Below are 25,668 nucleotides of genomic sequence, written 5' to 3'. Positions count from 1 at the left end.
GATGGACCCCCACCTTTAGAACCCTGGGGCCCGACCCATCAGCCATCTGCTCACCCATCGCGTCACGTTTCTGCCTAGCTGTGTGCTGGGCATTTGGTAAAGCAGAGACAAAGGGTGCGAAGTAATAAAGTCTTACAGAGATCCAAAGAGAGAACGGCGAGTGGCTTCCTTTGGTCAACTAGAATGGTGGCTTTGTCGCGAAGGGAAATGAAGTTTGTCAAACGGTTCCTCCCCTTCGTGAAGGGGTGCTGGCTGTGACCCATGGGCACGCTGTCCTTCAGCTGTTGTTCAGTAACTCCCAGCAGAATTTCCTCCATCGTTCTGCCAGGCACCAAACTGAGTCTGACAGGCCTGGAGTTACCAGGCTCTGCTTCCTTCCTCTTCCGGAAAACTGGACCATTTGCCAGCTTCCAGTCAACCGGGAGCTCTCCAGATCCCCAGAACAGATGGGAAAGCACTGAGAGAGGCCTCGCAGTGCCGTCGCCAGCTCTCTGAGTACCCTGGGATGAATCCCACTGGGCCCCTCGGGTTTCTGTGCATGGCGGTGGAGCTGCGAATCCCGCACGAGCTCGCGGTTGGCTGGGAGCGGATCATTACCGCAGTCGTGGTCCTCCCACTCATGCCCAGCACTGGTGGATCCCGGTGTCTTCAAAAAGCAGCTTCCCAGGGGACGTCCCTAAGTAGTTCCCTGAGCAGCCTAAAAGCTGTTTGCCCCATATCCCAGGCTGAGATTTTGGGGGCAGTTTCCTCCAACCGTTGAGGACTCTAAGTTGGAATATGCGTACAGATATTTTAAGGGAGATCTTTCCAGAGTGAGCTGCGGCTTGTGGCATCAGAAAGGACAGAAGTGACATTCCTGGTGGCTTCGAGTCAACTCAGCCTCATTCCTATGTCATCTCTCCTTTTCTAGATATCCCACAAAGAGCTGGCTTCACCAGCGGAGGTGCATGTCTGCGGAACACATTGTTCTGTAGCCAACTCTGCTCCCCTGCCATGGGGCACATTGAGAAGTGGTATTTCAGGCAAAGCTGTGGCTCCGTTTGGATGTTGCTTCCGGCAGTGCTTTTCTGCCAGCAGTGGTGGTGGTGTCTGTGGGTGTCCGTGCTGTGGCAGCAGAGCAGGCCTGTGTGGGGCTGACGGTGCTGGCCATGCAGTGGTAACCAGAATGGAATCTGTGGATGGCTGGTCAAGATGATCTTACACATGTTTTCCAGCCGTAATAATTCAATGTTGCTATTCTATGATTCCATGAAAGCAGTGGCCCTGTGACCTGCACTTCCCCTTTGGCGGCTTCCTTTCTATTCCCAGCTCAGCAAAATCTGGGGATCCTGACGCAATTTCCTTTGCATGATGCACTTCAGTCTTTATTCCTTGAACCCCTGTGCCCGCCCAGCAGCGGCGGGATAAAAGTGGCAGTGCAGCAGGGGCTGAGCATTGTGCAGAGCAGAGCCCTGCAGCCACCCAGCTCCAGCCCCGCTCGCCGTGCCAACGTCCCGCAGCAGCATGAAGGGCTCCGCAGCCGCCCTGGCCGCTCTGCTCCTCCTGGCCCTCTGCTCCTCGGCTGTGGCCCACCTGGGTGAGTCGGGTCATGCTGTGTCCCTGTGTCTGGGTGCCCATCCCTGCCAGCCTGGGAGCCCCGTTCTCATGGATGGGACCTTCATGGTGGGCTGTGGGGGACTGCCACCAGTGCTGGGGCTCCGTCTTGGAGAGAGGGACTCTACGGGTTTCCTTGGCGGATATGGCACGAGGGGTTGGATGTGTGATGGGAGATCCTTGTAAAGTCCCAGGGAGGGCATCTGTGGGGTCTCACCAGGGCTCTGTTTCTCTCTCTTCACAGATGGCCTACCCTCAACCTGCTGCTTGTCCTACGTTCAACGTCCCGTCCCACGCAGCCTCATTGCCTCCGCCTACATCACCAGCAGCAAATGCCGCCTGCCAGCGGTGATGTGAGTATCCAGTCACAGCTGGGGTGGTTGCAGTGTGATACCATGACAGTATCCCAGAGCTCGGAGGGTGCTTGGGAGGGGACGGGAGTGTGGCTGGGGACACGTGGGTGCTGCCTGCAGGACCCAACACTGTGTGAACCTAACGCTGGTTTTCTCCGTGCAGCCTGGTGACCAAGAAAGGGAGGGAGATATGTGCAAACCCCGAGGAGTCCTGGGTGCAGAAACGCCTGGAACTCTTGCAGGAGCAAGAAAACTGACCCTATCCTGCTCTCGCGCCACTGGACTTGGTCCTCAGCACCACTCACGCACCAGAGCACTTGAACTGCGCCTTCTTCAACAGGAAACTTCATGTATTTAACTTATTTATGTTAATTTAAGTATTTATTTTGATAAGCAACAGAAAAGGTGTCAATGGAAGAATAGTGTAACACATGGAATGATAGAATCATAGGAAGGCTTGGGTTGGAAGGGACCCCAAGGATCACCAAGTTCCAACCCCGATCCTCCAGATGCAGTCCAGTCCAGGTTGCCCAGGGCTCCATTCAAGCTGGTCTTGAACACCTCCAGGGATGGGGCATCCAGAGCCTCTCTGGGCAGCAGTCACAATTAGATGCAGCAGTCCAGTAAGGAGTCAGGAGTTTTGATGCCAAAATAAATTACTTGGACTATCAAAACCCTTTGTCTCGGTTCCCTGCAGTAGCAGTAGCGGCGTTGATGTTTCGTCCTGCAGTGCTCCGCCACATCAGCAAACTCTCCTGTGGTCGGCTGGGAGAGCGGAGTGGCCGCGGGGCTTCCTGTGGGCTGCGCAGGCAGCTGGGCGTCGGGGTGTCCCTGCAGCATGGCAGCCTGTCGTGCTGGAGCCGAAGTGCCAGGAGCTGGGGTGCTGTGCAGGGATCACTGCGCCGGGGCTGACACGGAAGGGGCTGAAAGGTGCGTGGAGATGAGCGCAGGTGCACATCTGTGTGCCCGTCGTGGCTCCAACGGGGAGGACATCTCCAACCCGAGGACAAATGGCCACGTGTCTATGGGGACCCCGTGCTGCATTTCTTACCGGTGCCCACACCACTGCAGCCGCTGCACTCCCACGACTCAGCGTCCTCTGGGATGGCAGAGCAGCGCTGGTGAGTCCCGCACGAAGCACAGGAGCTGCAGAGCAGCATCCTCCAAGGCCTGGGGGAGCGACAGAAGCCCGAGCCGCACGGTCACCAGGGGTGCCGGGGCTGTGGGATGCCAGCCCTGGGGTGGTCCGTGCCACTCCCACTCTGGTGGCTGGCACTGAGCTACCAGTGCACAGCTCGTGCCGTGCTGAGCGCAGCATCCCGGCCAGCCTCCATCCCAGCTGGAAGGAGGGGATGAAGGCGCCACGCCGCCACGGCTTTGGGGTCAGAGCACACTCACCCCGTGTTGTTTGAGTAGTCCCGTCCCAGCGAGCACAGGCACAGGCTGGCATCGCAGGAGTTGTGCCGCTGGTAGAGCTCATTGAAGGCTCCTTCTTCCTCCCAGGCTGCATCCCTGCGGGAGGGATCCGGGGACAGCTGAGTGCGGTGCGAGGGGAGGTGGGAGGGGGCCGGGTGGTTGCAGGGTGGTGGTGGGTGCTGACCTGTCAGGGATTTTGATGCCAAGACGGAACATCTCAGCCTGGAAGGTCTGCATGTCCTGGCAGAGCGGGCAGCGGAAGTGGTGCAGGGCAGCGCGCAGAGCTTGGCCCTGGAGAAGGGGGAACATCAGCCGGGGGGCCCTACGCATTGCCCCAGGGCTGGGGATGACGCCAGGGTTGCGGGGTTGGGTGGTGCTGGGGACGATGCTGTTGAGGTCTTGCGGCAATGCCGCCTACCTGGATGCAGTGGCGGTGGAAATGCGCGCTGGTGCAGGAGGGACAGATGAGGGTGTTGTAGCTGGGGCGTCCCTCCACCGCCTCCAAGCAGATGGCACACTGGGGGTGCTGCTGTCTCAGCAGCTGCACCTGCTGCGTCGGCCGGTGCTGCCAGCAGAAGGACCTGCAGGACGGATGGAGGCGGCAGCTCAGCTCAGCCCCCTGCCCCGTCCCTCCTGCAGCCGTGCGGGTGCCCGCACTCACCTGTACTCCCCAAAAAACTGGGAGACACAGCCGCGTTCTCTTCCGCACGGGTAGTGGAAGGTGCGGGAGCATCTCCGGCGATGGCAGCGGACAGAGGCGCCCCGCCGCCGGCAGACACAGCACACCTGGGGACAGCAGTGCGGTGCTGGGCGTCAGTGCCGTGCACCCGCAGGTGACCCTTGCCCAGCAGAGCACGGTGGCGATCTAGAGGGCCACATGGCTGGGGACACCGCAGCACTAATCAATTTGGATCAGGGCAGCGATGGGTCTTTTGGGACAACGAGGGCTCTGCTGGAGCCTCCCAGCCACGCGGCACGGGGACCGAGGTGGGGACACGTCGTCCTATTTCACCTTCTCTGCCACGCGCTGCAGCGCCTGCTCGATGTCGGGGAGGAGGAATCCGAAGAATCCTTCATCGTCAGCGCCGTGCTGGTACAGCCCGCTGGCGTGGTACTGCGGGAGGCAAGCGGGGAGCTGTTGCTGCGTCTGGGGGGCAGCGGCTGGCACAGGGCCGGGGGCCGGGGGTTGGGGCTCACCAGGCAGTTCTCATGGACGCAGAGCCTGTCCTGCCGGCACGTCTCTCCATAGATATCGGGGTCGTAGTCTGTCCGCTTGCACAGCCCGCACCCTGCCATGAGGACGAGGGCAATGTCACCCCAAGCATGGCAGCAGGGTGACACCAGCACATGGCAGAGGCTCGTCCCCTCTGGGGATGCTCTGCACTCACCTTCGTCCTCAGAGACGCGCTGCTTCTCTTTTGGGGGGGACGGCTCCCGCTCGGGCGTTGCCCGTGCCCTGCGCCGTGCTGCAGAGTGGCTGGTGGAAGGACTGGCCTGTGGCGCACTGAGGCATTGAGACCTCGGGTCCATTCCTGGGCTTTACTTCTGGAGCAAAGCAGCGGTGCTGCTTCCTCGATCCAGAGCTAGCCGGGAATGGGGGGACACGGGCGTGCGCTGTGTGAGGCAGCCCTGCACACTGTGATGTCACAGTGAGAAGGCGCGTGTTGGTGACGCGGTGCCGATGTCACAATGAGCAGAGCCCCGGGGCGGGGATGTGAGCGCTCGCGGGGCGCTGGGGGCCCTGAGGGGTGGGTTTGGGATGCCCACATCTGCCCCCTGGGCCGTGCTGGGTGGCATTGAACTCCAACAGGGAGTTGGACGCACACCAACTCACAAATCATGGAAGGATGTGGACTGAAGATGGTGTTGCAAATAAACCACCCAATCCTAGTTTCCTTGTGCAAGAGGTTTACTTAGGCATCAGAGCACCCGACTCCTCAACAAGCATTCTGATGTCTTGTGCATCATCTCCGTGTTTTCACTTCCTTCGCGGTGGTGGGAGAGCAGCTTTGCTGTTCTGGAAGACCTCCAGGAGTACCTGCACCCAGAACTGCTCCAGGTCTGCTCATTTCTCCTCCTTGTTGGTGACCACGCTGCAGGGAGAAACGCACCACTGGGGCAATGGGGTGCTGGGTCCAGATTGCAGCAGCCACATGTCCCCAACCACACTGCCATCCCCTCCTGGCCACCTGTGGGTCAGAGTCGTGGTGTCGTACTCCAAACCCTGTCTGCGTACTCACGTCAGTGCTGGCTGGGAGCGGGTTCTGCTGGTGGCGTAGACAGAGGCAATGAGGCTGTAGCAGCAGATTAAGGGGATGCCATCAGTGGGTGCAGAAAAACAGAGCCATGGCGAGGTGCTGTACCCGGGGCTCCCTGAGGATTTGCCATCAGCCACCCCCTACTCATGTCATATCCCCCAGAAGACCCCATCTCCAAAGCTGAACACCAGCATTCGTGGCAATTGCCCACACTCAGCGCCATGCTGGTTCCATCCATGGGGATGGGGATTCTCCAGAACCCAGAACGCTACCAAGTAGGGACAGTGCCTCCTGCTGCCCCAAGGGGAAAATGTAAGACCCATCTTAGCACTACTGCCAATAGGAAAGGCGTCCGTGGCCGAGGAGCAGAAGGCCAGGAGGAGAAGAGCAGCCAGAGCAGCTGCAGAGCCCTTCATGGTGCTGGAGGACACGGGCATGGGAAGCAGGGCTGGAGCCAGCTGGCTTATGGGCTCTGCTCTGCACAATGCTCAGCCCCTGCTGCACACATCCCACCAATGTGCTGCACACATTTGGGATGCCCACATCCCACCACTTCCCAGGGTGGGCTCGGCTCTCCGGGGCCAGCCCTGACCTCCACACATCCCCTTGGGGTGACGACGGCATCCTGGCCCAGGTGCTTCTATGGGAGATTGATCCAAAACAGCAGAGCGCAGACAGGAAGGTCGCCTCGACTCTGGGTGCTCCTCCGTGCCACGTTCAGGCACGTCTTTAAAGCCAGCTGTGACCTTTCACCTTTCATTAGGGTCATCCCATGGAGTGAGTTGTTCAGAGAGATCTCCACCGGCTGGGGAGGTGGGCAGAGCAGGATGTCTCGAGCTTTAACAAGGGCACGTGCAGGGTCCCGCATCTGGGAAGGAACAACCGCATGCACCAGTCCAGGCTGGGGGCTGAGCTGTTGGAGAGCAGCCCTGCAGAGAGCGGCTGACCGCGAGCTAGCAGTGTGCCCCGCCAGCCCACAAGGCTGACAGCCCCGTGGGCTGCACGAAAAGGAGCGTGGGCTGCAGGGAGAGGGAGCTGATCCTCCTGTGCGCGGTTCTGGCTGATGTTAGGACTGGTGTTAGGCAGAAGGGCGCCCTGAGATTCACCCGGCCCAGCTCCTGGCTCCGCACAGCAGCACCCAGCGTTAGGCCGCGTGTCAGGGAGTTCCACGGACGCTCCCTCAGCTCCGGCAGCTCGGGGCTGCGCCCGCTGCCCTGGGGAGCTGCTCCGTGCCCACCGGCCTCCGGGGCACAACCGTTCCCTGCTATCCAGCCCGAGCCTCCCCTGACACAGCTCCGTGCCGTCCCTCGGCCCTGCCGCTGTCCCCATGGAGCAGAGATCAGCGCCGCCCCTTTGCTCCTGGGAGGAACCGCAGCCGCCATGAGCAGCACAGGTGCCACGAAGGAAGGACGTGCAGTCCTTCTCTCCGCTATAGCACGCTGTGCACGGAGCTGTGCCCCCAACAGCCCGGGGGGTGCAGAACGCGCTGTGGGCGGAAGGGGAGGAGACGGCGGCCGAAGCCCCGCGGGTGTCCAATCAGCGCCCGGGGCGCGCGGCGACGGGGAGCGGGGCCGGGCGGGAAAGCGCGGCTGGGGGACGCCGCGTGGCGCCGCCATTTTGCGCGGGCCGGCCTTGCGGGGCGCGCTGCTCTTCTCAGCCGGGCCCGCGACGGCATCGCTCTGTGATAACACAACGCGGGGGGCAGCCGGCGGGGCAGGCGGGCCCGGGCCGTTGCGTGCCCGCATACGGACCTCCGAGGGCTGAGAGGGCTGTGCAGACTCCCCGGGCCCTCTCTGAGGGCTGCTCTGCAGTCACGTCCCGCAGGCTGTGCTGACACCACGGCTGCCCCTTCCCTGCTGCAGCAGCCCGCGCTCGCTCTGCTTCAGCTCCGTGCACATCTCTCTGCGATCAGCAGAGATCTCTGCTTTCAGCCTCAGCAGCAAACTCGCTCAGAACACCTCCCAGCCCTGCACCCAAATCACCGATGAAAACGTGAAAGACAGCTGGCCCGAAAACGGAGCCCTGGGGAACGCTGCTGGTGCCGGGCCGGCAGCCTGATGGACCCCCACCTTTAGAACCCTGGGGCCCGACCCATCAGCCATCTGCTCACCCATCGCGTCACGTTTCTGCCTAGCTGTGTGCTGGGCATTTGGTAAAGCAGAGACAAAGGGTGCGAAGTAATAAAGTCTTACAGAGATCCAAAGAGAGAACGGCGAGTGGCTTCCTTTGGTCAACTAGAATGGTGGCTTTGTCGCGAAGGGAAATGAAGTTTGTCAAACGGTTCCTCCCCTTCGTGAAGGGGTGCTGGCTGTGACCCATGGGCACGCTGTCCTTCAGCTGTTGTTCAGTAACTCCCAGCAGAATTTCCTCCATCGTTCTGCCAGGCACCAAACTGAGTCTGACAGGCCTGGAGTTACCAGGCTCTGCTTCCTTCCTCTTCCGGAAAACTGGACCATTTGCCAGCTTCCAGTCAACCGGGAGCTCTCCAGATCCCCAGAACAGATGGGAAAGCACTGAGAGAGGCCTCGCAGTGCCGTCGCCAGCTCTCTGAGTACCCTGGGATGAATCCCACTGGGCCCCTCGGGTTTCTGTGCATGGCGGTGGAGCTGCGAATCCCGCACGAGCTCGCGGTTGGCTGGGAGCGGATCATTACCGCAGTCGTGGTCCTCCCACTCATGCCCAGCACTGGTGGATCCCGGTGTCTTCAAAAAGCAGCTTCCCAGGGGACGTCCCTAAGTAGTTCCCTGAGCAGCCTAAAAGCTGTTTGCCCCATATCCCAGGCTGAGATTTTGGGGGCAGTTTCCTCCAACCGTTGAGGACTCTAAGTTGGAATATGCGTACAGATATTTTAAGGGAGATCTTTCCAGAGTGAGCTGCGGCTTGTGGCATCAGAAAGGACAGAAGTGACATTCCTGGTGGCTTCGAGTCAACTCAGCCTCATTCATATGTTATGCGGAGGTGAATGTCTGCACAAGACATTGTTCTGTAGCCAACTCTGCTCCCCTGCCATGGGGTACATTGAGAAGTGGTATTTCAGGCAAAGCTGTGGCTCCGTTTGGATGTTGCTTCCGGCAGTGCTTTTCTGCCAGCAGTGGTGGTGGTGTCTGTGGGTGTCCGTGCTGTGGCAGCAGAGCAGGCCTGTGTGGGGCTGACGGTGCTGGCCATGCAGTGGTAACCAGAATGGAATCTGTGGATGGCTGGTCAAGATGATCTTACACATGTTTTCCAGCCGTAATAATTCAATGTTGCTATTCTATGATTCCATGAAAGCAGTGGCCCTGTGACCTGCACTTCCCCTTTGGCGGCTTCCTTTCTATTCCCAGCTCAGCAAAATCTGGGGATCCTGACGCAATTTCCTTTGCATGATGCACTTCAGTCTTTATTCCTTGAACCCCTGTGCCCGCCCAGCAGCGGCGGGTTAAAAGTGGCAGTGCAGCAGGGGCTGAGCATTGTGCAGAGCAGAGCCCTGCAGCCACCCAGCTCCAGCCCCGCTCGCCGTGCCAACGTCCCGCAGCAGCATGAAGGGCTCCGCAGCCGCCCTGGCCGCTCTGCTCCTCCTGGCCCTCTGCTCCTCGGCTGTGGCCCACCTGGGTGAGTCGGGTCATGCTGTGTCCCTGTGTCTGGGTGCCCATCCCTGCCAGCCTGGGAGCCCCGTTCTCATGGATGGGACCTTCATGGTGGGCTGTGGGGGACTGCCACCAGTGCTGGGGCTCCGTCTTGGAGAGAGGGACTCTACGGGTTTCCTTGGCGGATATGGCACGAGGGGTTGGATGTGTGATGGCAGATCCTTGTAAAGTCCCAGGGAGGGCATCTGTGGGGTCTCACCAGGGCTCTGTTTCTCTCTCTTCACAGATGGCCTACCCTCAACCTGCTGCTTGTCCTACGTTCAACGTCCCGTCCCACGCAGCCTCATTGCCTCCGCCTACATCACCAGCAGCAAATGCCGCCTGCCAGCGGTGATGTGAGTATCCAGTCACAGCTGGGGTGGTTGCAGTGTGATACCATGACAGTATCCCAGAGCTCGGAGGGTGCTTGGGAGGGGACGGGAGTGTGGCTGGGGACACGTGGGTGCTGCCTGCAGGACCCAACACTGTGTGAACCTAACGCTGGTTTTCTCCGTGCAGCCTGGTGACCAAGAAAGGGAGGGAGATATGTGCAAACCCCGAGGAGTCCTGGGTGCAGAAACGCCTGGAACTCTTGCAGGAGCAAGAAAACTGACCCTATCCTGCTCTCCCGCCACTGGACTTGGTCCTCAGCACCACTCACGCACCAGAGCACTTGAACTGCGCCTTCTTCAACAGGAAACTTCATGTATTTAACTTATTTATGTTAATTTAAGTATTTATTTTGATAAGCAACAGAAAAGGTGTCAATGGAAGAATAGTGTAACACATGGAATGATAGAATCATAGGAAGGCTTGGGTTGGAAGGGACCCCAAGGATCACCAAGTTCCAACCCCGATCCTCCAGATGCAGTCCAGTCCAGGTTGCCCAGGGCTCCATTCAAGCTGGTCTTGAACACCTCCAGGGATGGGGCATCCAGAGCCTCTCTGGGCAGCAGTCACAATTAGATGCAGCAGTCCAGTAAGGAGTCAGGAGTTTTGATGCCAAAATAAATTACTTGGACTATCAAAACCCTTTGTCTCGGTTCCCTGCAGTAGCAGTAGCGGCGTTGATGTTTCGTCCTGCAGTGCTCCGCCACATCAGCAAACTCTCCTGTGGTCGGCTGGGAGAGCGGAGTGGCCGCGGGGCTTCCTGTGGGCTGCGCAGGCAGCTGGGCGTCGGGGTGTCCCTGCAGCATGGCAGCCTGTCGTGCTGGAGCCGAAGTGCCAGGAGCTGGGGTGCTGTGCAGGGATCACTGCGCCGGGGCTGACACGGAAGGGGCTGAAAGGTGCGTGGAGATGAGCGCAGGTGCACATCTGTGTGCCCGTCGTGGCTCCAACGGGGAGGACATCTCCAACCCGAGGACAAATGGCCACGTGTCTATGGGGACCCCGTGCTGCATTTCTTACCGGTGCCCACACCACTGCAGCCGCTGCACTCCCACGACTCAGAGTCCTCTGGGATGGCAGAGCAGCGCTGGTGAGTCCCGCACGAAGCACAGGAGCTGCAGAGCAGCATCCTCCAAGGCCTGGGGGAGCGACAGAAGCCCGAGCCGCACGGTCACCAGGGGTGCCGGGGCTGTGGGATGCCAGCCCTGGGGTGGTCCGTGCCACTCCCACTCTGGTGGCTGGCACTGAGCTACCAGTGCACAGCTCGTGCCGTGCTGAGCGCAGCATCCCGGCCAGCCTCCATCCCAGCTGGAAGGAGGGGATGAAGGCGCCACGCCGCCACGGCTTTGGGGTCAGAGCACACTCACCCCGTGTTGTTTGAGTAGTCCCGTCCCAGCGAGCACAGGCACAGGCTGGCATCGCAGGAGTTGTGCCGCTGGTAGAGCTCATTGAAGGCTCCTTCTTCCTCCCAGGCTGCATCCCTGCGGGAGGGATCCGGGGACAGCTGAGTGCGGTGCGAGGGGAGGTGGGAGGGGGCCGGGTGGTTGCAGGGTGGTGGTGGGTGCTGACCTGTCAGGGATTTTGATGCCAAGACGGAACATCTCGGCCTGGAAGGTCTGCATGTCCTGGCAGAGCGGGCAGCGGAAGTGGTGCAGGGCAGCGCGCAGAGCTTGGCCCTGGAGAAGGGGGAACATCAGCCGGGGGGCCCTACGCATTGCCCCAGGGCTGGGGATGACGCCAGGGTTGCGGGGTTGGGTGGTGCTGGGGACGATGCTGTTGAGGTCTTGCGGCAATGCCGCCTACCTGGATGCAGTGGCGGTGGAAATGCGCGCTGGTGCAGGAGGGGCAGATGAGGGTCCTGTAGCAGGGGCGTCCCTGCACCGCCTCCAAGCAGATGGCACACTGGGGGCGTTGCTGTCTCAGCGGCTGCACCTGCTGCGTCGGCCGGTGCTGCCAGCAGAAGGACCTGCAGGACGGATGGAGGCGGCAGCTCAGCTCAGCCCCCTGCCCCGTCCCTCCTGCAGCCGTGCGGGTGCCCGCACTCACCTGTACTCCCCAAAAAACTGGGAGACACAGCCGCGTTCTCTTCCGCACGGGTAGTGGAAGGTGCGGGAGCATCTCCGGCGATGGCAGCGGACAGAGGCGCCCCGCTGCCGGCAGACACAGCACACCTGGGGACAGCAGTGCGGTGCTGGGCGTCAGTGCCGTGCACCCGCAGGTGACCCTTGCCCAGCAGAGCACGGTGGCGATCTAGAGGGCCACATGGCTGGGGACACCGCAGCACTAATCAATTTGGATCAGGGCAGCGATGGGTCTTTTGGGACAATGAGGGCTCTGCTGGAGCCTCCCAGCCACGCGGCACGGGGACCGAGGTGGGGACACGTCGTCCTATTTCACCTTCTCTGCCACGCGCTGCAGCGCCTGCTCGATGTCGGGGAGGAGGAATCCGAAGAATCCTTCATCGTCAGCGCCGTGCTGGTACAGCCCGCTGGCGTGGTACTGCGGGAGGCAAGCGGGGAGCTGTTGCTGCGTCTGGGGGGCAGCGGCTGGCACAGGGCCGGGGGCCGGGGGTTGGGGCTCACCAGGCAGTTCTCATGGACGCAGAGCCTGTCCTGCCGGCACGTCTCTCCATAGATATCGGGGTCGTAGTCTGTCCGCTTGCACAGCCCGCACCCTGCCATGAGGACGAGGGCAATGTCACCCCAAGCATGGCAGCAGGGTGACACCAGCACATGGCAGAGGCTCGTCCCCTCTGGGGATGCTCTGCACTCACCTTCGTCCTCAGAGACGCGCTGCTTCTTTTTTGGGGGGGACGGCTCCCGCTCGGGCGTTGCCCGTGCCCTGCGCCGTGCTGCAGGGCGGTGGGTGGAAGGATTGGCCTGTGGCGCACTGAGGCATTGAGACCTCGGGTCCATTCCTGGGCTTTACTTCTGGAGCAAAGCAGCGGTGCTGCTTCCTCGATCCAGAGCTAGCCGGGAATGGGGGGACACGGGCGTGCGCTGTGTGAGGCAGCCCTGCACACTGTGATGTCACAGTGAGAAGGCGCGTGTTGGTGACGCGGTGCCGATGTCACAATGAGCAGAGCCCCGGGGCGGGGATGTGAGCGCTCGCGGGGCGCTGGGGGCCCTGAGGGGTGGGTTTGGGATGCCCACATCTGCCCCCTGGGCCGTGCTGGGTGGCATTGAACTCCAACAGGGAGTTGGACGCACACCAACTCACAAATCATGGAAGGATGTGGACTGAAGATGGTGTTGCAAATAAACCACCCAATCCTAGTTTCCTTGTGCAAGAGGTTTACTTAGGCATCAGAGCACCCGACTCCTCAACAAGCATTCTGATGTCTTGTGCATCATCTCCGTGTTTTCACTTCCTTCGCGGTGGTGGGAGAGCAGCTTTGCTGTTCTGGAAGACCTCCAGGAGTACCTGCACCCAGAACTGCTCCAGGTCTGCTCATTTCTCCTCCTTGTTGGTGACCACGCTGCAGGGAGAAACGCACCACTGGGGCAATGGGGTGCTGGGTCCAGATTGCAGCAGCCACATGTCCCCAACCACACTGCCATCCCCTCCTGGCCACCTGTGGGTCAGAGTCGTGGTGTCGTACTCCAAACCCTGTCTGCGTACTCACGTCAGTGCTGGCTGGGAGCGGGTTCTGCTGGTGGCGTAGACAGAGGCAATGAGGCTGTAGCAGCAGATTAAGGGGATGCCATCAGTGGGTGCAGAAAAACAGAGCCATGGCGAGGTGCTGTACCCGGGGCTCCCTGAGGATTTGCCATCAGCCACCCCCTACTCATGTCATATCCCCCAGAAGACCCCATCTCCAAAGCTGAACACCAGCATTCGTGGCAATTGCCCACACTCAGCGCCATGCTGGTTCCATCCATGGGGATGGGGATTCTCCAGAACCCAGAACGCTACCAAGTAGGGACAGTGCCTCCTGCTGCCTCAAGGGGAAAATGTAAGACCCATCTTAGCACTACTGCCAATAGGAAAGGCGTCCGTGGCCGAGGAGCAGAAGACCAGGAGGAGAAGAGCAGCCAGAGCAGCTGCAGAGCCCTTCATGGTGCTGGAGGACACGGGCATGGGAAGCAGGGCTGGAGCCAGCTGGCTTATGGGCTCTGCTCTGCACAATGCTCAGCCCCTGCTGCACTGCCACTCTTTTCCCCTGGCCACTGGGCATGTACAGGGTGTCAAGGGAAAAATATGAATGTGTAATAACTAGGAAATTATTTCAGAACCCCTGCAGAAATAAAGCTGCAAAAGGGGAAGCACCAGCCACAGGGCCACTGCTTTCAGATTCCGTTTTAGTGCCCAGTGGGGCACATGTGACAGCAACCCTGCTGCTCTGCACTGACCCTGCAGTGTGAGCCAGGCTGGGACGTGGAGCTCCATGGCTGCAGCCCTGATGGGAGTTGGGTGGACGAAGGCTGCTCCATCCACACTGCACTCCACAAGCTCAAAAGCAGCTGTGCTTTCATGCACTTCTTGGTTCTAGGGAATTTGCTGACGGGTACCCAACACACGATTCAAATTCCTTCATCCCCGACAGCAATTTGCTGATCACTGGATATCCTCATTGCCACCATGCACCCTTCCTTCTGCAGCCCTCAGCATTAACTCCCTCCTCCTTCCTGGGAAAGAAAAACAAACCTCAATTCCCCTCAAACCCAACACTTCTCCATTACCATCTGATATCAGCACTAATCAGTATTACATGAAGGGAACAGCTGTGCAGGGCATCCTTAAATCTGCAAGCTGGCTGCCTCCATGGAGCTGTCCTGGTTGGTGGTGGGCTTCAACAGAGAGACAAAGTGTTTTCAAATGCAAGAATTTTATTTAGGCATCAGAGCTCCTGACTCCTCCACAAGCATTTTGTTGTGTTCTGAATCATCTCTGTATTTTCACTTCCTTAGCGTTGGTGGGACAGTAGGAGGGAAGGATGGGGAGATGCTGGCACTGCTGTCCAGAGAGATGTGGGTGCCGCAGCCCTGGAGATGCCCAAGACGAGGCAGGATGGGCCCTGGGCAGCCTGAGCTTGCTGGGGGGGGGGCAGGCAGGAGCCTAGAGCAGGGATTGGAGCTGGGTTTGCTGTGAACTCCCTTCCAATCCAACCATTTAATGATTCTGTGATTCCACAAAAGGTCAGTTTTCCTGGTTCTGCAAGAGTTCCAGGCGTTTCTGCACCCAGGACTCCTCGGGGTTTACACATATCTCCTTCCCTTTCTTGGTCACCAGGCTGCACGGAGAAAACCAGCGTTAGGTTCACACAGTGTTGGGTCCTGCAGGCAGCACCCACGTGTCCCCAGCCACACTCCCGTCCCCTCCCAAGCACCCTCCGAGCTCTGGGATACTGTCATGGTATCACACTGCAACCACCCCAGCTGTGACTGGATACTCACATCACCGCTGGCAGGCGGCATTTGCTGCTGGTGATGTAGGCGGAGGCAATGAGGTTGCGTGGGACGGGACGTTGAACGTAGGACAAGCAGCAGGTTGTGGGTAGGCCATCTGTGAAGAGAGAGAAACAGAGCCCTGGTGAGACCCCACAGATGCCCTACCTGGGACTTCACAAGGATCTCCCATCACACATGCACCCCTTTGTGTCATATCTCCCAAGGAAACTCGTAGAGCCCCTCTCTCCAAGACGGAGCCCCAGCACTGGTGGCAGTCCCCCACAGCCCACTATGAAGGTCCCATCCATGAGAATGGGGCTCCCAGGCTGGCAGGGATGGGCACCCAGACACAGGGACACAGCCATACCTGAATCCAGCAGTTGGGCCACAGCCGAGGAGCAGAGGGCCAGGAGGAGCAGAGCGGCCAGGGCCGCTGCGGAGCCCTTCATGGTGCTGCGGGACGTTGGCATGGCGAGCGGGGCTGGAGCTGGGTGGCTGCAGGGCTCTGCTCTGCACAATGCTCAGCCCCTGCTGCACTGCCACTTTTATCCCCAGCCTCCAGGAGGGGGAAGGGTTTCAAGAAATAAAGAAGAGTACATAATAACTAGGAAATTATTTCATAATTCCTGCAGTTTTGCTGAGCTGGGGCAATAAAGCTGCAAAAGGGGAAGTGTTGGCCACTGGGCCACTGCTTTCAGATTCTGTTTTAGTGCCCAGTGGGGACTGGCCAGCTCCTGAAGCCTTGTGACACCCACCTGTCTGCTCTGCATTGACCCTGCATTGAATCCACTCAAACTCAACATTTCTCCATTGCCATCCAACATCAGTCAAAATCAGGATCCCATGGAGTGAACAGCTGTGCAGAGCACCCTTAAACTCACACCCAGGCAGGGTCTACTCAGTCGGGTGGGCATACAGGACCGGACTTCATCTTAACCTTCACTATTCTGGTTTCACGTTTCCTAATGCCTTCTGGGCTGTTCCCAGGTCCTTGCAGCGAGGCAGACCCCACCGCAACCTCTCTTTCCCAGTGCAGGATTCGTATCTCACTACAGGCACACAGGTGTAGTTCAGAGCAAGTAGCTTTATTAAATCCCAGTAGAGCTGTACAGTAGTGTGAGGTGGGACAGATGGGGACAAGGCAGAGCTGGCTCCATAAGTTAACGAGACATCACAGACACCAACAGGTCACGGCAAGGTACCAAGAAATAGATATCAACAGAGTACAAAGAAATAGAGCTGGTGTTGGTGGCAGCTCACGTTGAGGTGTTGCTCAGCTTCTTTCCCTGCAGGTACTGCTGGAACCAGCCCTCTGCAGGGTCCACGCAGAACTTCTTCCCCTTCTTCAGCTCCACGCTGTGGGTAGAGGGGCTGGGTTAGCTGGGGTGTTCTCCCCTACCCTGCAGCATCATCCCCAGCATCCCCAAAACTTCTGACTTCTAGCACCCTCAAATTCCTTCTAAACCTTGGTCTCCTTCCCATTTTTATTGCTGAAATGAGGGGCTGCTGGAAGATTGGGAATAAAGCAACGAGGGGAGGAGGAACAAGTGGATAGAACTCAGCACATAGCACCCTGAGAGAGGCGTACTGTGGACATCCCTGCTGGGAAGTGAAAGCACAGGGAGGGTGGCTGATGGCGAGGAGCGTAATGGGAAGGAAGACTGGGGAGGAAGGGTGGTGGAGGAAGGCTGGGCATGGGAGGTTGGGGGAGGAAGGCTGGGGATGAAGGCTGGAGACTCGGGAACTCACATAATAGCTCTGCGGGAGCAGTTTGGGGGTGTTTCCCGATATCTGCGGATGAGCGAGGTGTTGATTTCCTTCTGGATGAACATGTTCTTGTAGCAGCAGGAGCTGTAGGAGCTGCGGACTGAGAGGAGGAAGGGTTTGGTGCTGTCCCGTGCCTGACCCCAGCCGCTCCCCCCACTGTGAGGATCCCTGCCATGTCTCCAGCTCTGCAAGTTTGCCCCCATATTCCTCTCCTACAAGAAATCCCCAGGAACGAGCTGTCATTAACAAACACCTTCCAAGCCTGTGTTGACTCCTTGGCACCCAAAGCCCACAGCAGAAGCAGGGGCTGAAGCTGTCCCTCCATCCCCAACCCCAAACCTGCAGCAGGACATGGGTTAAGACTCCGTGCTGGTATACTTACAGGACTTGCCCGAGCTCTCAGTCCAGACAGCAGCGAGCAGCAGAGTGACCATGACCAAGGAGAAGACCTTCATGTCCAATCTTGGTGGCTGTCAGCTCCAGAAACCAGTAGCTCTTGCTGGTTTGGTGCTGCTGAGTGCTACCTGCCTGTACCTCGGCATTATATAGCCCCTGGCCAGGATTTCCATGACAGTTCTGGACTCTCCCCAGGGGAAGAACCACTTGTCACTATTACTAAAGGGCAATTGGGGAATGGAAATTCCTCTCCCTGGCTGGTGCTGTTCCAGCCCCCCTTCACGCCCAGCCTATGGTGCTTGAGAGCTGCTGGAAAGTCTGGTGAGCACAGCCCTGTGCTGCTGCAACGTGTAGCAGCCTGCAGTCTATTTTGGGTTCAGCTGCTGCCACCGACAAACCACACAGGATGATAGTCATGCTCACTGAAGACCTGGGCGAGCTTATGTTCAAAACTCATCCTGACTGTGATGCTGCTCTTGTAGTTTTGTGCCGAGGTGACTGGCTTGGCACTGACTGAGTCCAGACACATGCCAGCCCACCCCAGACCCTATGGCTGAGTGCCAAGTGCCCATGGTTTTGGCTGTGCCCGTGGTGCTTTCCGTATTGGTGGCCATGCTCATGACGGTGCCCTTGGTGGTGGCTGTGCCCGTATTGCTGCCCATGGTGGTGGCCATGTCCATGGTGTTGCCCATGGTGGTAGTGGCTGTGCCCATAGTGCTGTCCATAGTGGTGGGTGTGTCCGTCATGGTGCCCACAGTGGGGGCTGTACCCGTAATTATGCCCATGTTTGTCATGGCAGCCATAGTGGTGGCTGTGCCCATCATGGTGATCACGTCAGTGGCCATGGCCATTGCATCTCCTCATGGCAGCCCTGGCATCTGAGCTGTTACCAGGGCCTAACCGTGCAGCTCAAGTTGAATTTTGTCTGGGGATGGCTGATGAGGAGCAGGGGAAGACCCCTCTTTTCATGGTTTGGCAACCAAAGCTGTGCCCACCTCTTGCCCCTCTTGCAGGTGGCTTCCCCAGGTCCCTTGTGGACACTGCTTGACCCTATGTACCCCCAGATCCTTCTCAAAAAAGGAATTGAGAAGAATGACCACAACGTCATCTCTTTCCAGCCCTTTACTGAGTTCAGCTCTCACAGCTGACATTTCTCACCCGAAGCAAGCCAAGAGCAGGAATTCTTCTGCTCCCCAGATACTTGCACAGCCAGATGTTTGCATGCACAAGGTTGAGTTTAATTCTGCTCACAGTGCTGTACAAGAAACATTAGTGATGCTACTCCCTATTAACCCCTGCACTGCAAAAAGCCCGAGGAGCACAGTGACGCTGACATGCAAAGCAGTCATCCCCTGCCTAAGACCCAGTCCAGCCATGGTCTCAGGGTGGAGAAGAGCGAGAGATGCAGGAGATACAGAACTATCTGTACACAGTGATGCTGAGAGCTCCGGGATCTCACAGTGGGATGAATGGAAAGAAAACATGGAGGTGAGTGCTGCTTATCCATATAGCACAGGGCTGGGATGGGGAGGACTCGCACTGCTCCTGGTGTTCCCATCTCTGTGATGAGGCTGCCTCCAAGGGCCCTGCGCTGCTCCCGTGGCTCTTCTAGCTGGGGATGGAGTAGGAGCTGACCTGGAACCTCTGCTGGTACCTCTTCACCCACATCCTGTCCGCTGGGGTGCAGATCTCCTTGCCATTCTTCACCTTGAAGCTGTGCAGAGAGAAGAAAGGGATTTAAGTCCCCTAACCCAGAGATCTGAGGGCAGCGAGTCCTCCAGCAGCACCACTCACTGCCATGCTGATGGCACCAGGAGGGCAGGGATACTCACACGACAGCTCGGTGCGGGCACTGGGGGCTGGTGGCATAGCAGGCGACGATGTTGTCCATTTTGATTCTTCTGGTATGGAAGTTGAAGCAGCACTTGTCAGGCACAGCTGGGGCTCCTGGGGGGAGAATGAGAGCTCGGCTCAGCCTGGAGGCCCCCCGTTCCCATCCCGGCCTCCTTGCATGAAGCAATGCACCCCATGCACCCCTCCCTTCTCCCTGGTATTCCCATTCCCAGTCTTGCAGGTGGCCACACTTACTCTGGGCCAGGCTCTGGCAGCACAGCGCAGTGAGGAGGAGGAGGATGCAGAAGGCCCCAGCTGCCTTGGCCATGTTGGGCTGTTGGAGGGCTGCGGGCTGCTCCGCTTTCCCTTCTGCTTGGGATGGGACCGCTGGGCTGCTTTTATGGTGCAGCAGCAGTGCTGGCTCCCATGAGGTTAGTAGTTGCGCGGACAGGGGGAGGACCTGATCGCTGGATGTGTCCCAAAGAATAGAGGGTGGGTGGTATCCTTCCCATCCCAGAACATCTTGAGAAGAAAAAACAGCTCCCAGACTCTGAGGGGCTTGGGATTTTCTAAATCTCTTCCTGTAACACTGGGGCTGGTGGCCAGTTTGTTCCTCCAGTTTGGCTCTGCACCCCAATCCCTGGGCAGGTTGTATGGCCATGGAGGGGTGCATGGGACAGGACAGTGTCCAGAGCCGTGCAGGGTCCCACACAGCCAGACATGGTCCCGACAAAGAAGGGAGCTGCCAGTCCATGGGAGCACAGTAATGCGTCCCCCTGATTTGTGTCTCAGTGGGGAGGCAAATGGCCAGTCTCAGTCCTGACACTCTCTTCCAAAAAAAAAAAAAAGCTGTAAATAGCCTTTGTTCAGCTGCAGAAGGCACATGCACAGCCCTGTGCTGGTTCAGGGGACTTTGGAGCCCTGTGGGGCTGGGTGAGGCTGGGCAGGTGCTTCCACTTCCTGTCCCCGGGGCCAGAGAAGCAGCTCATGTTCTTGGCCATGATGAGCTGGGAAATAGCACAGACTGGACTGGGCTTCCCCAGTGGTCTTTGTCTGCCCACAGCTGTCCCAAATCCCCCTCTTCCCCAGCCCAGACAGCTCCAGCTGCTGGCAGATGTGCACTGATGTGAGCCCCGCTGGCACGGGTCTCAGGTCTGTGGATACTGGTCAAGACTGTGATCATCCCCACCTCCATGGTGGGACCACAAGTACTTCTGTGTCCCTCTGGTTTCGCTTCTCCAAACCTATTTCCCAGAAATCATTCTCAAGCTTTTGGCTGCAGAAATCTCCCAGACTGCTATGATGGAATGTATGCCTATGGGGTGCAGTGAGAGAGCTGCAGGATGCTCCAGGGTGCAAGGAAAGGGATGTTCTGTGTTTCTATGTCCCATCCCAGCTCAACACTGGTTTAATTTCTCCAATTCCATATTGACCCAGCCCAGGGAGCAGAGGGAAGCAGATGGTGCTGGGATGGTGTACACTCCTCTCTTTGTTTTCCCTCCCTGGATCCCTTTCCCCCATCTCATCCCCACATCCTGAGGTCTTCTGGCCCTGAGCAGGACAGACTGAAACCTCACTGCCAAACCATATTGAGCCCCACTCCCATCCTGGTGACAGCATGGCACGGTGCTGCCCTAGGATCTGCTTTCAGTAGCAAAAATTGTCCTGGATGTGGCCAAGGGGAAATCTCAGACAGGCTTTGCTGGAGCCTCTCCAGCACAAGCTGTTTCCAAATAGGAAATATTTAACCCCCGAGCGATGGTATTTTCCCTGCATTAAGGAAAAGAAAGAGAAACACAAGGAAAATGAAGAAGTTTCACTGGACTGGGAAAGGCCCATTGTCAAGAATCTCATGCATGGGATGCATCGGGTCGGGAAAGTCTGAGGATGCTGCTCCCAGCCCTGCAGCCTCCTTCTGCCCTGAGCCCGGTGCTGGACTGGGGCAATGCCTCCGCTCTGCACTGAGCAGAATTCAGCAACACTGCTCTTTCCAATGTGCTCACCCAAGCTTTATTGATGCTGCAGCGCTCCTCATTCCATTTGATCGATAACCCCAGGGGACAGAGATCTAAGTGCAGTGCCTGCGGGACAGGACGGCTGCAGCAGCTGGGCCATCCAAAATAATGTCTGTAATCAAAACCACTCTGACAGGTCGGGTCTGATTCCCATAAAGCCATAAGGATTTGTTTGATTTATTCTTCTCCTTTTAAACTCTCCGTCTCGGTTGGAACAGAGCAGTGTTTCCATTATCTTGCTGGGGGTGATGGTGAGATAAGCACTTAATGCACACCCCGCTTGTGCTATTTCCTTCCTATGGGCTGACACGGTCCCTGCTGCCCCTGTGGCCACCTGGGACTTCCCCTGCTGCTGGAGGAGTTGCTTTCTATTGAACCTGCTATGAGACCTGTCCACCCTCGCCTGTCCCAGGAAAGAGGTGGCTCTGAGTCACTGTGGTCACAACCCACACTCACTCAGGGAGGGCAGCTGCAAACCTGCAGACATGCCTTTATCTTCCTCAAAACGTGGTGGTTTCTGTTTGAGGCTAGAAAACCCCGTAAGGATCGGAGCCTCATCCTGAAACCTGGGTGGTGAAAGGGGTGGGAGTGGGCTTGCAGCCCCCAAGGCATTGCCTGCCCAGAGGCTGTGGGGATGGGCTCATCTTCTGCTCCTAGATGCTGCTGGGAGGTGAAACCATATAGAGATAGTATGGAACAGATGGTGTTGTCCTTGTCCAGGGGAGAATGCACCAAGTCACGGCCAAGTCCTAAATTCACAGACATCAATCATGAGTAACCAGCGGGGATGCAGCATCCACATCACCAGGTTGAGGCAGCCCAGAAACCAAAAACTCAGTAAAACCACTGAAATCGGGTTGCTATGCTGTAAATCTCCACTGCAATGGGGCCACCTGTTGATTTTGGGATGCATGGCTGGTGGCTGGGCTGGAGTATTCCCCCTTCCCAGTGCTGGGCTGTGGGGTGTGGGTGCCCTTCAATCCCACACTGGGGAGGGCATTCCCAAAAAGAAAGGCTTTCCACCCAAAACAGCAGCCCTGGGGACTGCAGTGGGTTGCAAGTTCACAACCCCATAGCAGAGCTGTTCCCAGTTCCCCTAAAACAAAGGCAAAAAGCTTTTGTCTGCGATGATGGCTTCTCTCCAGACCAAATGGGGAAGGATCTTTGTTGCATCCCCTTTGGGATGCTCTGTCCTTGGTGGTTCTCCTGTCCAATCTGTCCCTGGCTGAAGACCTTGCTTGCCCCAGGCAACCCCACTGTGTGTTGGTGACTCATTTCTGTGTCCTTTAGTCCCCAGCATCCTGGCTGAAAGCTGATTTCACACCAAACTCCTCTGCTGGAGATAACAATCGGGGCTGGGCTGTTTGAGTGAGTGTCATCTTCCCCCTCCCTAACTTTGGCCTTTCAAAACCAAACCCAAAGGCACTCCCTGCCTCCTTATCTGCACTCTGACTTCTGAGCCTGCAGGTTGCACACGCATCATTTCCCAGCAGCCTGAGAGGCAAGAGGCAGCATTAATTGGTGGAAAAAACTCAAAAGATAAAGTAAGATGCTCATGAAATCCTCTGTGGTGGGAAACTGGGGTTAAAATTGGTCCAAAATTTCACCCTGGGGCCTTGGTGGGCTCTCCGTGTGCCTCCAGCACTGCATTTCTTCTGGGTGAAGGTCTGTGGCTTCACCCAAAAATCTCAATGCTTTTTCTTTGGGTTGGATTTTCTCCAGGCACAGGAGCCAAGGTTGGTGGTGATGGGAGAAGAGAACAGAATGGATGGGGAACAGGGAATGAAACTGGTGGAGGGTGGGGAATGAAACTGATGGAAGGAAGGGAATGAAACTGGTGGAGGGCAGGGAATGGAATTGATAGGAATGGCATCAATAAGGAACAGAGAACAGCATCAATAGGGAACAGAGAGTGACATCAGTGGGGAACAAGGAACAGTGTTGATGGGGAACTCGGCTGTGTTGCTCACTGTGCAGCACTGCCCTTCTGCAGGAGATCATCGCTATGGGAAATCTCCCTTAAGTGCTTCTGCAAGTGTTTTCTGGGAAGGCCGTGGGAAAAACCTTCCTCTCCTTTGCTCCTCCAGCTACACACATGTTGTATCTGCACAGGGGAAAGTGAATGCCAAGGGTTGGGGTGCTGGATGCAGCATTGCCAATGGAGACAAGCGGTGGGAAGCATGGCTTTTTTTCATCTTATTTGTCGTCGTTTTACAGTTTGCTTCTGTCCGTGCTGGCCTGAGGAGATGGACGTCCTGCCAGGTTGGAAATCTCCCCGAGCCTCGGCTGCTGTTTTCCCTCCCTTTGGCACAAGATGTCAGTGCTGCTCAAGGAACGGTGCTGCCCTCCATCCGTCACCCTCTGTGGGTGCTGCCGGGGTTCAGAGGTGACACCCACCAGGAGGGGACCACCGAGGGCTTTGGGGGGCTGGGGGAGAGGGGTTGCTCAGAGTAGGTCTCATCCAGCCCTGTGGCTTTGTGGCCCTATCCCTGGGGGTAAGGTGGAGCTCGCCAGCCCTAATGGGATCATTTAAGGTATTTTTTGGGATGGAGGAGCCGTAAGGACATCAGCCCCATCCCTGCGTCTCATGGCATCGCTCTCAGCATGGAATACTGAGATCCAACTGGGGACATATGGCTCTGCTCAACATCAATGGGAAATGCTGGGCATGGGGGGACATGAGCTGCTCCACACTGGGAAAAAGAATATGAAAGAGAATATGGTGTAAAAGGAAGCAGGGGATCAAAAATGAAACTCTTTACCCATCACATGTGGAAAAAGGGAAAAAAATCCTCAAAAGAGTGTTGACAAGTCTGGAGGCTTCTGGGACCCCGGGTGACCAGAAAAATAACACATCAAAGACCTCACGTATGCCTGAAGACAGATAAAAACTCTGAGCCAAAATGTTCTATGAATATTTAAGTACCATCAATATTTAATTAGGAGATAGAGAGAGATTAAGAGCAAGGATACCCATCCCCTGTGTGCTCCAGCCCTGCGCTGTGCAGTGTGGGCATGGCACCACTGGGCTCGGTACAAAACTCATGGTGCAGTCACCATGGAGAAAGGAAAAAGAGCCCCAGAAGGAAAGAAAAGGCTCAGAGCTGTGGCAGTCCCAAGCATGGCCCTTCCCTGAAGCCTATCCAGGACACAGTAGGGTGGAGGATTGGAAAGGCAAGGAGAGAAACTGTCCCAAAACTCATGGGAAAGAGTGAAGGTTGAGGGTTTGTCACCCATCACTGTGCTGGGTGGGCAGAAGGAGAGCACACAGGGGTCCCCATCCTGCCCTGGTGACAGTGACAAGGTGTGGCAGTGTGATGTCTTCCCCTTCTGCTTTTCCTTTCCTTCATCCTTGGCCAATGTGGGCCAGGGGTGAGGATGGGGATGCTTAGGGGACACATCCCTCCTGCAAACCACTGACTTACCTTGGCCATCCCTGGGGGTGTAGCAGGATTTGGACAGCCTGCACGACTCAGCCCTGGGCTTTGGGACCCCCCCTCCATACCTGGGGGTCATTTCCCTCTATGGGAGTGTCCTTGGTTGGATGGCAATGGGAAGGTGCCAACAAAGCCTGGAGAGAGTGGTTCCCTGCCTGCTGTGGGGCAGTGTCTTTGCTGCAAGTTTACAGCCCCCAGCTGACTCACACTTCCCAGCTCCTTCCTCACCCAGTGGCTCCTTGTGCAAGCTGTGAGAGGGTTCAGTCCCAGTGCATTTGCTCTGGACCAAGTTTTGGAATTGATCTGGGATTGGACCCTGCTGCACTGCCCCATCCTCACTTTCTGTCCTATTGCCAGTCCCCGTGCTCCATCCTGCTGGATCCTGAGCTGCGGTGCCACATTCTATAGCATCCCAATGGCTTTAATCTGGGTTTTATGCCTTCCACGGTCTTTGAGCATCTCCTGAGCTGTGAACGCTGCCGTTTCTGCACACAAAGCTGTTTCCCACCTGCAGCTGGAAGCCGGCAGCATCCCGCATCCCACACTCCATCCCCTCCCCAGCAGTGTGAAGCCATCTCCCACTCCACTGGAGGACCTGCCAACCCCGGAGCCCAGCAACGGTGCCAGCACCCGCTTTGCCCTGGGAGGACGAGGAGGATGCAGGCACTCGGCTATGAAATCACTTCTCGTGCAGCACGGGATGCTGCCATCGGTCTACGTGGGAACCTGCCTGGCTGCCGTATCTGGGCCATTCACCACTCGAGACTTTTAGCGCCCGGAGCAACGGCATGTACTGCTGATGAGTTCTTTCTGCTCCAGTAATTACAGTGAGGAATTTGTCAGAACGAGCTTTCTAAAACCTTCTTGTCTTGTTCTGATTTTACCTGGAGTGTAAAAAGTCATTAGTATGGTAAAACGGAGGCTGTGCTAAGCCAGCAAGCCATCCAGATAACACGGTTTACATCCACTACACTCTCAATATGCAAAAAAAAAAAAAAAAAAAAAAAAGAAAGAACGAAAAAGCTGGCTTCATATTTTACCCAGATGGAGTTTTTTCGCAATTGAAATTAGCAGGATGGGAAGGGAAGGGAGGAAGGCACATTGCCCTGTAATTGCGGGCAGTTTGGGTTCCATCTGCGTCTTTCCATCCAGGAGCGCAATTGGAGTGCAGCATCACCCCACTGCATGGACCGTGCTGCTAAGGCACGTGGAGGGCAC

At 57.5% G+C, this 25,668-nt stretch overlaps 7 protein-coding genes across 8 annotated transcripts; 2 read left to right on the top strand and 5 right to left on the bottom strand.

The window, feature by feature from the left end:
- The first annotated feature begins 1,366 nt into the window (after positions 1-1,366).
- Positions 1,367-2,618, top strand: LOC417536 (chemokine ah221). The gene is given in 3 exon segments (NM_001030712.2): positions 1,367-1,576; positions 1,838-1,946; positions 2,110-2,618. Coding segments are annotated over 3 exon segments (276 nt in total). The 5' UTR covers positions 1,367-1,503; the 3' UTR covers positions 2,204-2,618.
- A 109-nt stretch (positions 2,619-2,727) lies between these two features.
- LOC112530082 (PHD finger protein 7-like) lies at positions 2,728-7,067 on the bottom strand. 2 transcript variants are annotated; one of them, XM_040650369.2, is made up of 9 exons: positions 4,751-7,067; positions 4,560-4,651; positions 4,375-4,476; positions 4,024-4,148; positions 3,781-3,943; positions 3,547-3,653; positions 3,345-3,458; positions 2,998-3,116; positions 2,728-2,869 (listed from the first exon to the last, which is right to left on the bottom strand). In XM_040650369.2, the coding sequence occupies exons 1-9, from the start codon at positions 4,890-4,892 to the stop codon at positions 2,841-2,843; spliced, it is 993 nt and encodes a 330-aa protein (XP_040506303.1). In that variant the 5' UTR covers positions 4,893-7,067; the 3' UTR covers positions 2,728-2,840. The 2 variants fall into 2 exon arrangements, with proteins under 2 accessions (XP_040506303.1, XP_040506302.1); XM_040650368.2 differs by having other exon boundaries at positions 4,560-7,067.
- Positions 7,068-9,068: 2,001 nt separating this feature from the next.
- Positions 9,069-10,255, top strand: CCLI7 (C-C motif chemokine ligand 17). The gene is made up of 3 exons (XM_015296022.4): positions 9,069-9,211; positions 9,473-9,581; positions 9,745-10,255. The coding sequence occupies exons 1-3, from the start codon at positions 9,139-9,141 to the stop codon at positions 9,836-9,838; spliced, it is 276 nt and encodes a 91-aa protein (XP_015151508.2). The 5' UTR covers positions 9,069-9,138; the 3' UTR covers positions 9,839-10,255.
- Positions 10,256-10,362: 107 nt separating this feature from the next.
- Positions 10,363-13,567, bottom strand: LOC101750143 (PHD finger protein 7-like). Its single transcript, XM_040650372.1, has 9 exons — positions 12,386-13,567; positions 12,195-12,286; positions 12,010-12,111; positions 11,659-11,783; positions 11,416-11,578; positions 11,182-11,288; positions 10,980-11,093; positions 10,633-10,751; positions 10,363-10,504 (listed from the first exon to the last, which is right to left on the bottom strand). Exons 1-9 carry the CDS (start codon positions 12,525-12,527, stop codon positions 10,476-10,478), a joined length of 993 nt encoding a protein of 330 aa, XP_040506306.1. The 5' UTR covers positions 12,528-13,567; the 3' UTR covers positions 10,363-10,475.
- Positions 13,568-14,423: 856 nt separating this feature from the next.
- Positions 14,424-15,521, bottom strand: CCL26 (C-C motif chemokine ligand 26). Its single transcript, XM_415780.7, has 3 exons — positions 15,370-15,521; positions 15,009-15,117; positions 14,424-14,845 (listed from the first exon to the last, which is right to left on the bottom strand). Exons 1-3 carry the CDS (start codon positions 15,470-15,472, stop codon positions 14,752-14,754), a joined length of 306 nt encoding a protein of 101 aa, XP_415780.3. The 5' UTR covers positions 15,473-15,521; the 3' UTR covers positions 14,424-14,751.
- Positions 15,522-16,066: 545 nt separating this feature from the next.
- On the bottom strand, positions 16,067-17,284 carry CCL1 (C-C motif chemokine ligand 1). The gene is made up of 3 exons (NM_204776.2): positions 17,152-17,284; positions 16,752-16,869; positions 16,067-16,358 (listed from the first exon to the last, which is right to left on the bottom strand). Exons 1-3 carry the CDS (start codon positions 17,222-17,224, stop codon positions 16,259-16,261), a joined length of 291 nt encoding a protein of 96 aa, NP_990107.2. The 5' UTR covers positions 17,225-17,284; the 3' UTR covers positions 16,067-16,258.
- A 986-nt stretch (positions 17,285-18,270) lies between these two features.
- CCLI5 (chemokine) lies at positions 18,271-19,359 on the bottom strand. Its single transcript, NM_001321492.1, is given in 3 exon segments — positions 18,271-18,879; positions 18,998-19,112; positions 19,254-19,359. Coding segments are annotated over 3 exon segments (294 nt in total). The 5' UTR covers positions 19,327-19,359; the 3' UTR covers positions 18,271-18,773.
- Positions 19,360-25,668: the final 6,309 nt, after the last annotated feature.

The sequence above is a fragment of the Gallus gallus genome, chromosome 19 (genome assembly GCF_016699485.2).
Source record: "Gallus gallus isolate bGalGal1 chromosome 19, bGalGal1.mat.broiler.GRCg7b, whole genome shotgun sequence".
Lineage (NCBI taxonomy): Eukaryota > Metazoa > Chordata > Aves > Galliformes > Phasianidae > Gallus > Gallus gallus.
The sequence above is the reverse complement of the archived record's forward strand: the minus strand, read 5'-3'. Positions and strand labels throughout refer to the sequence as shown.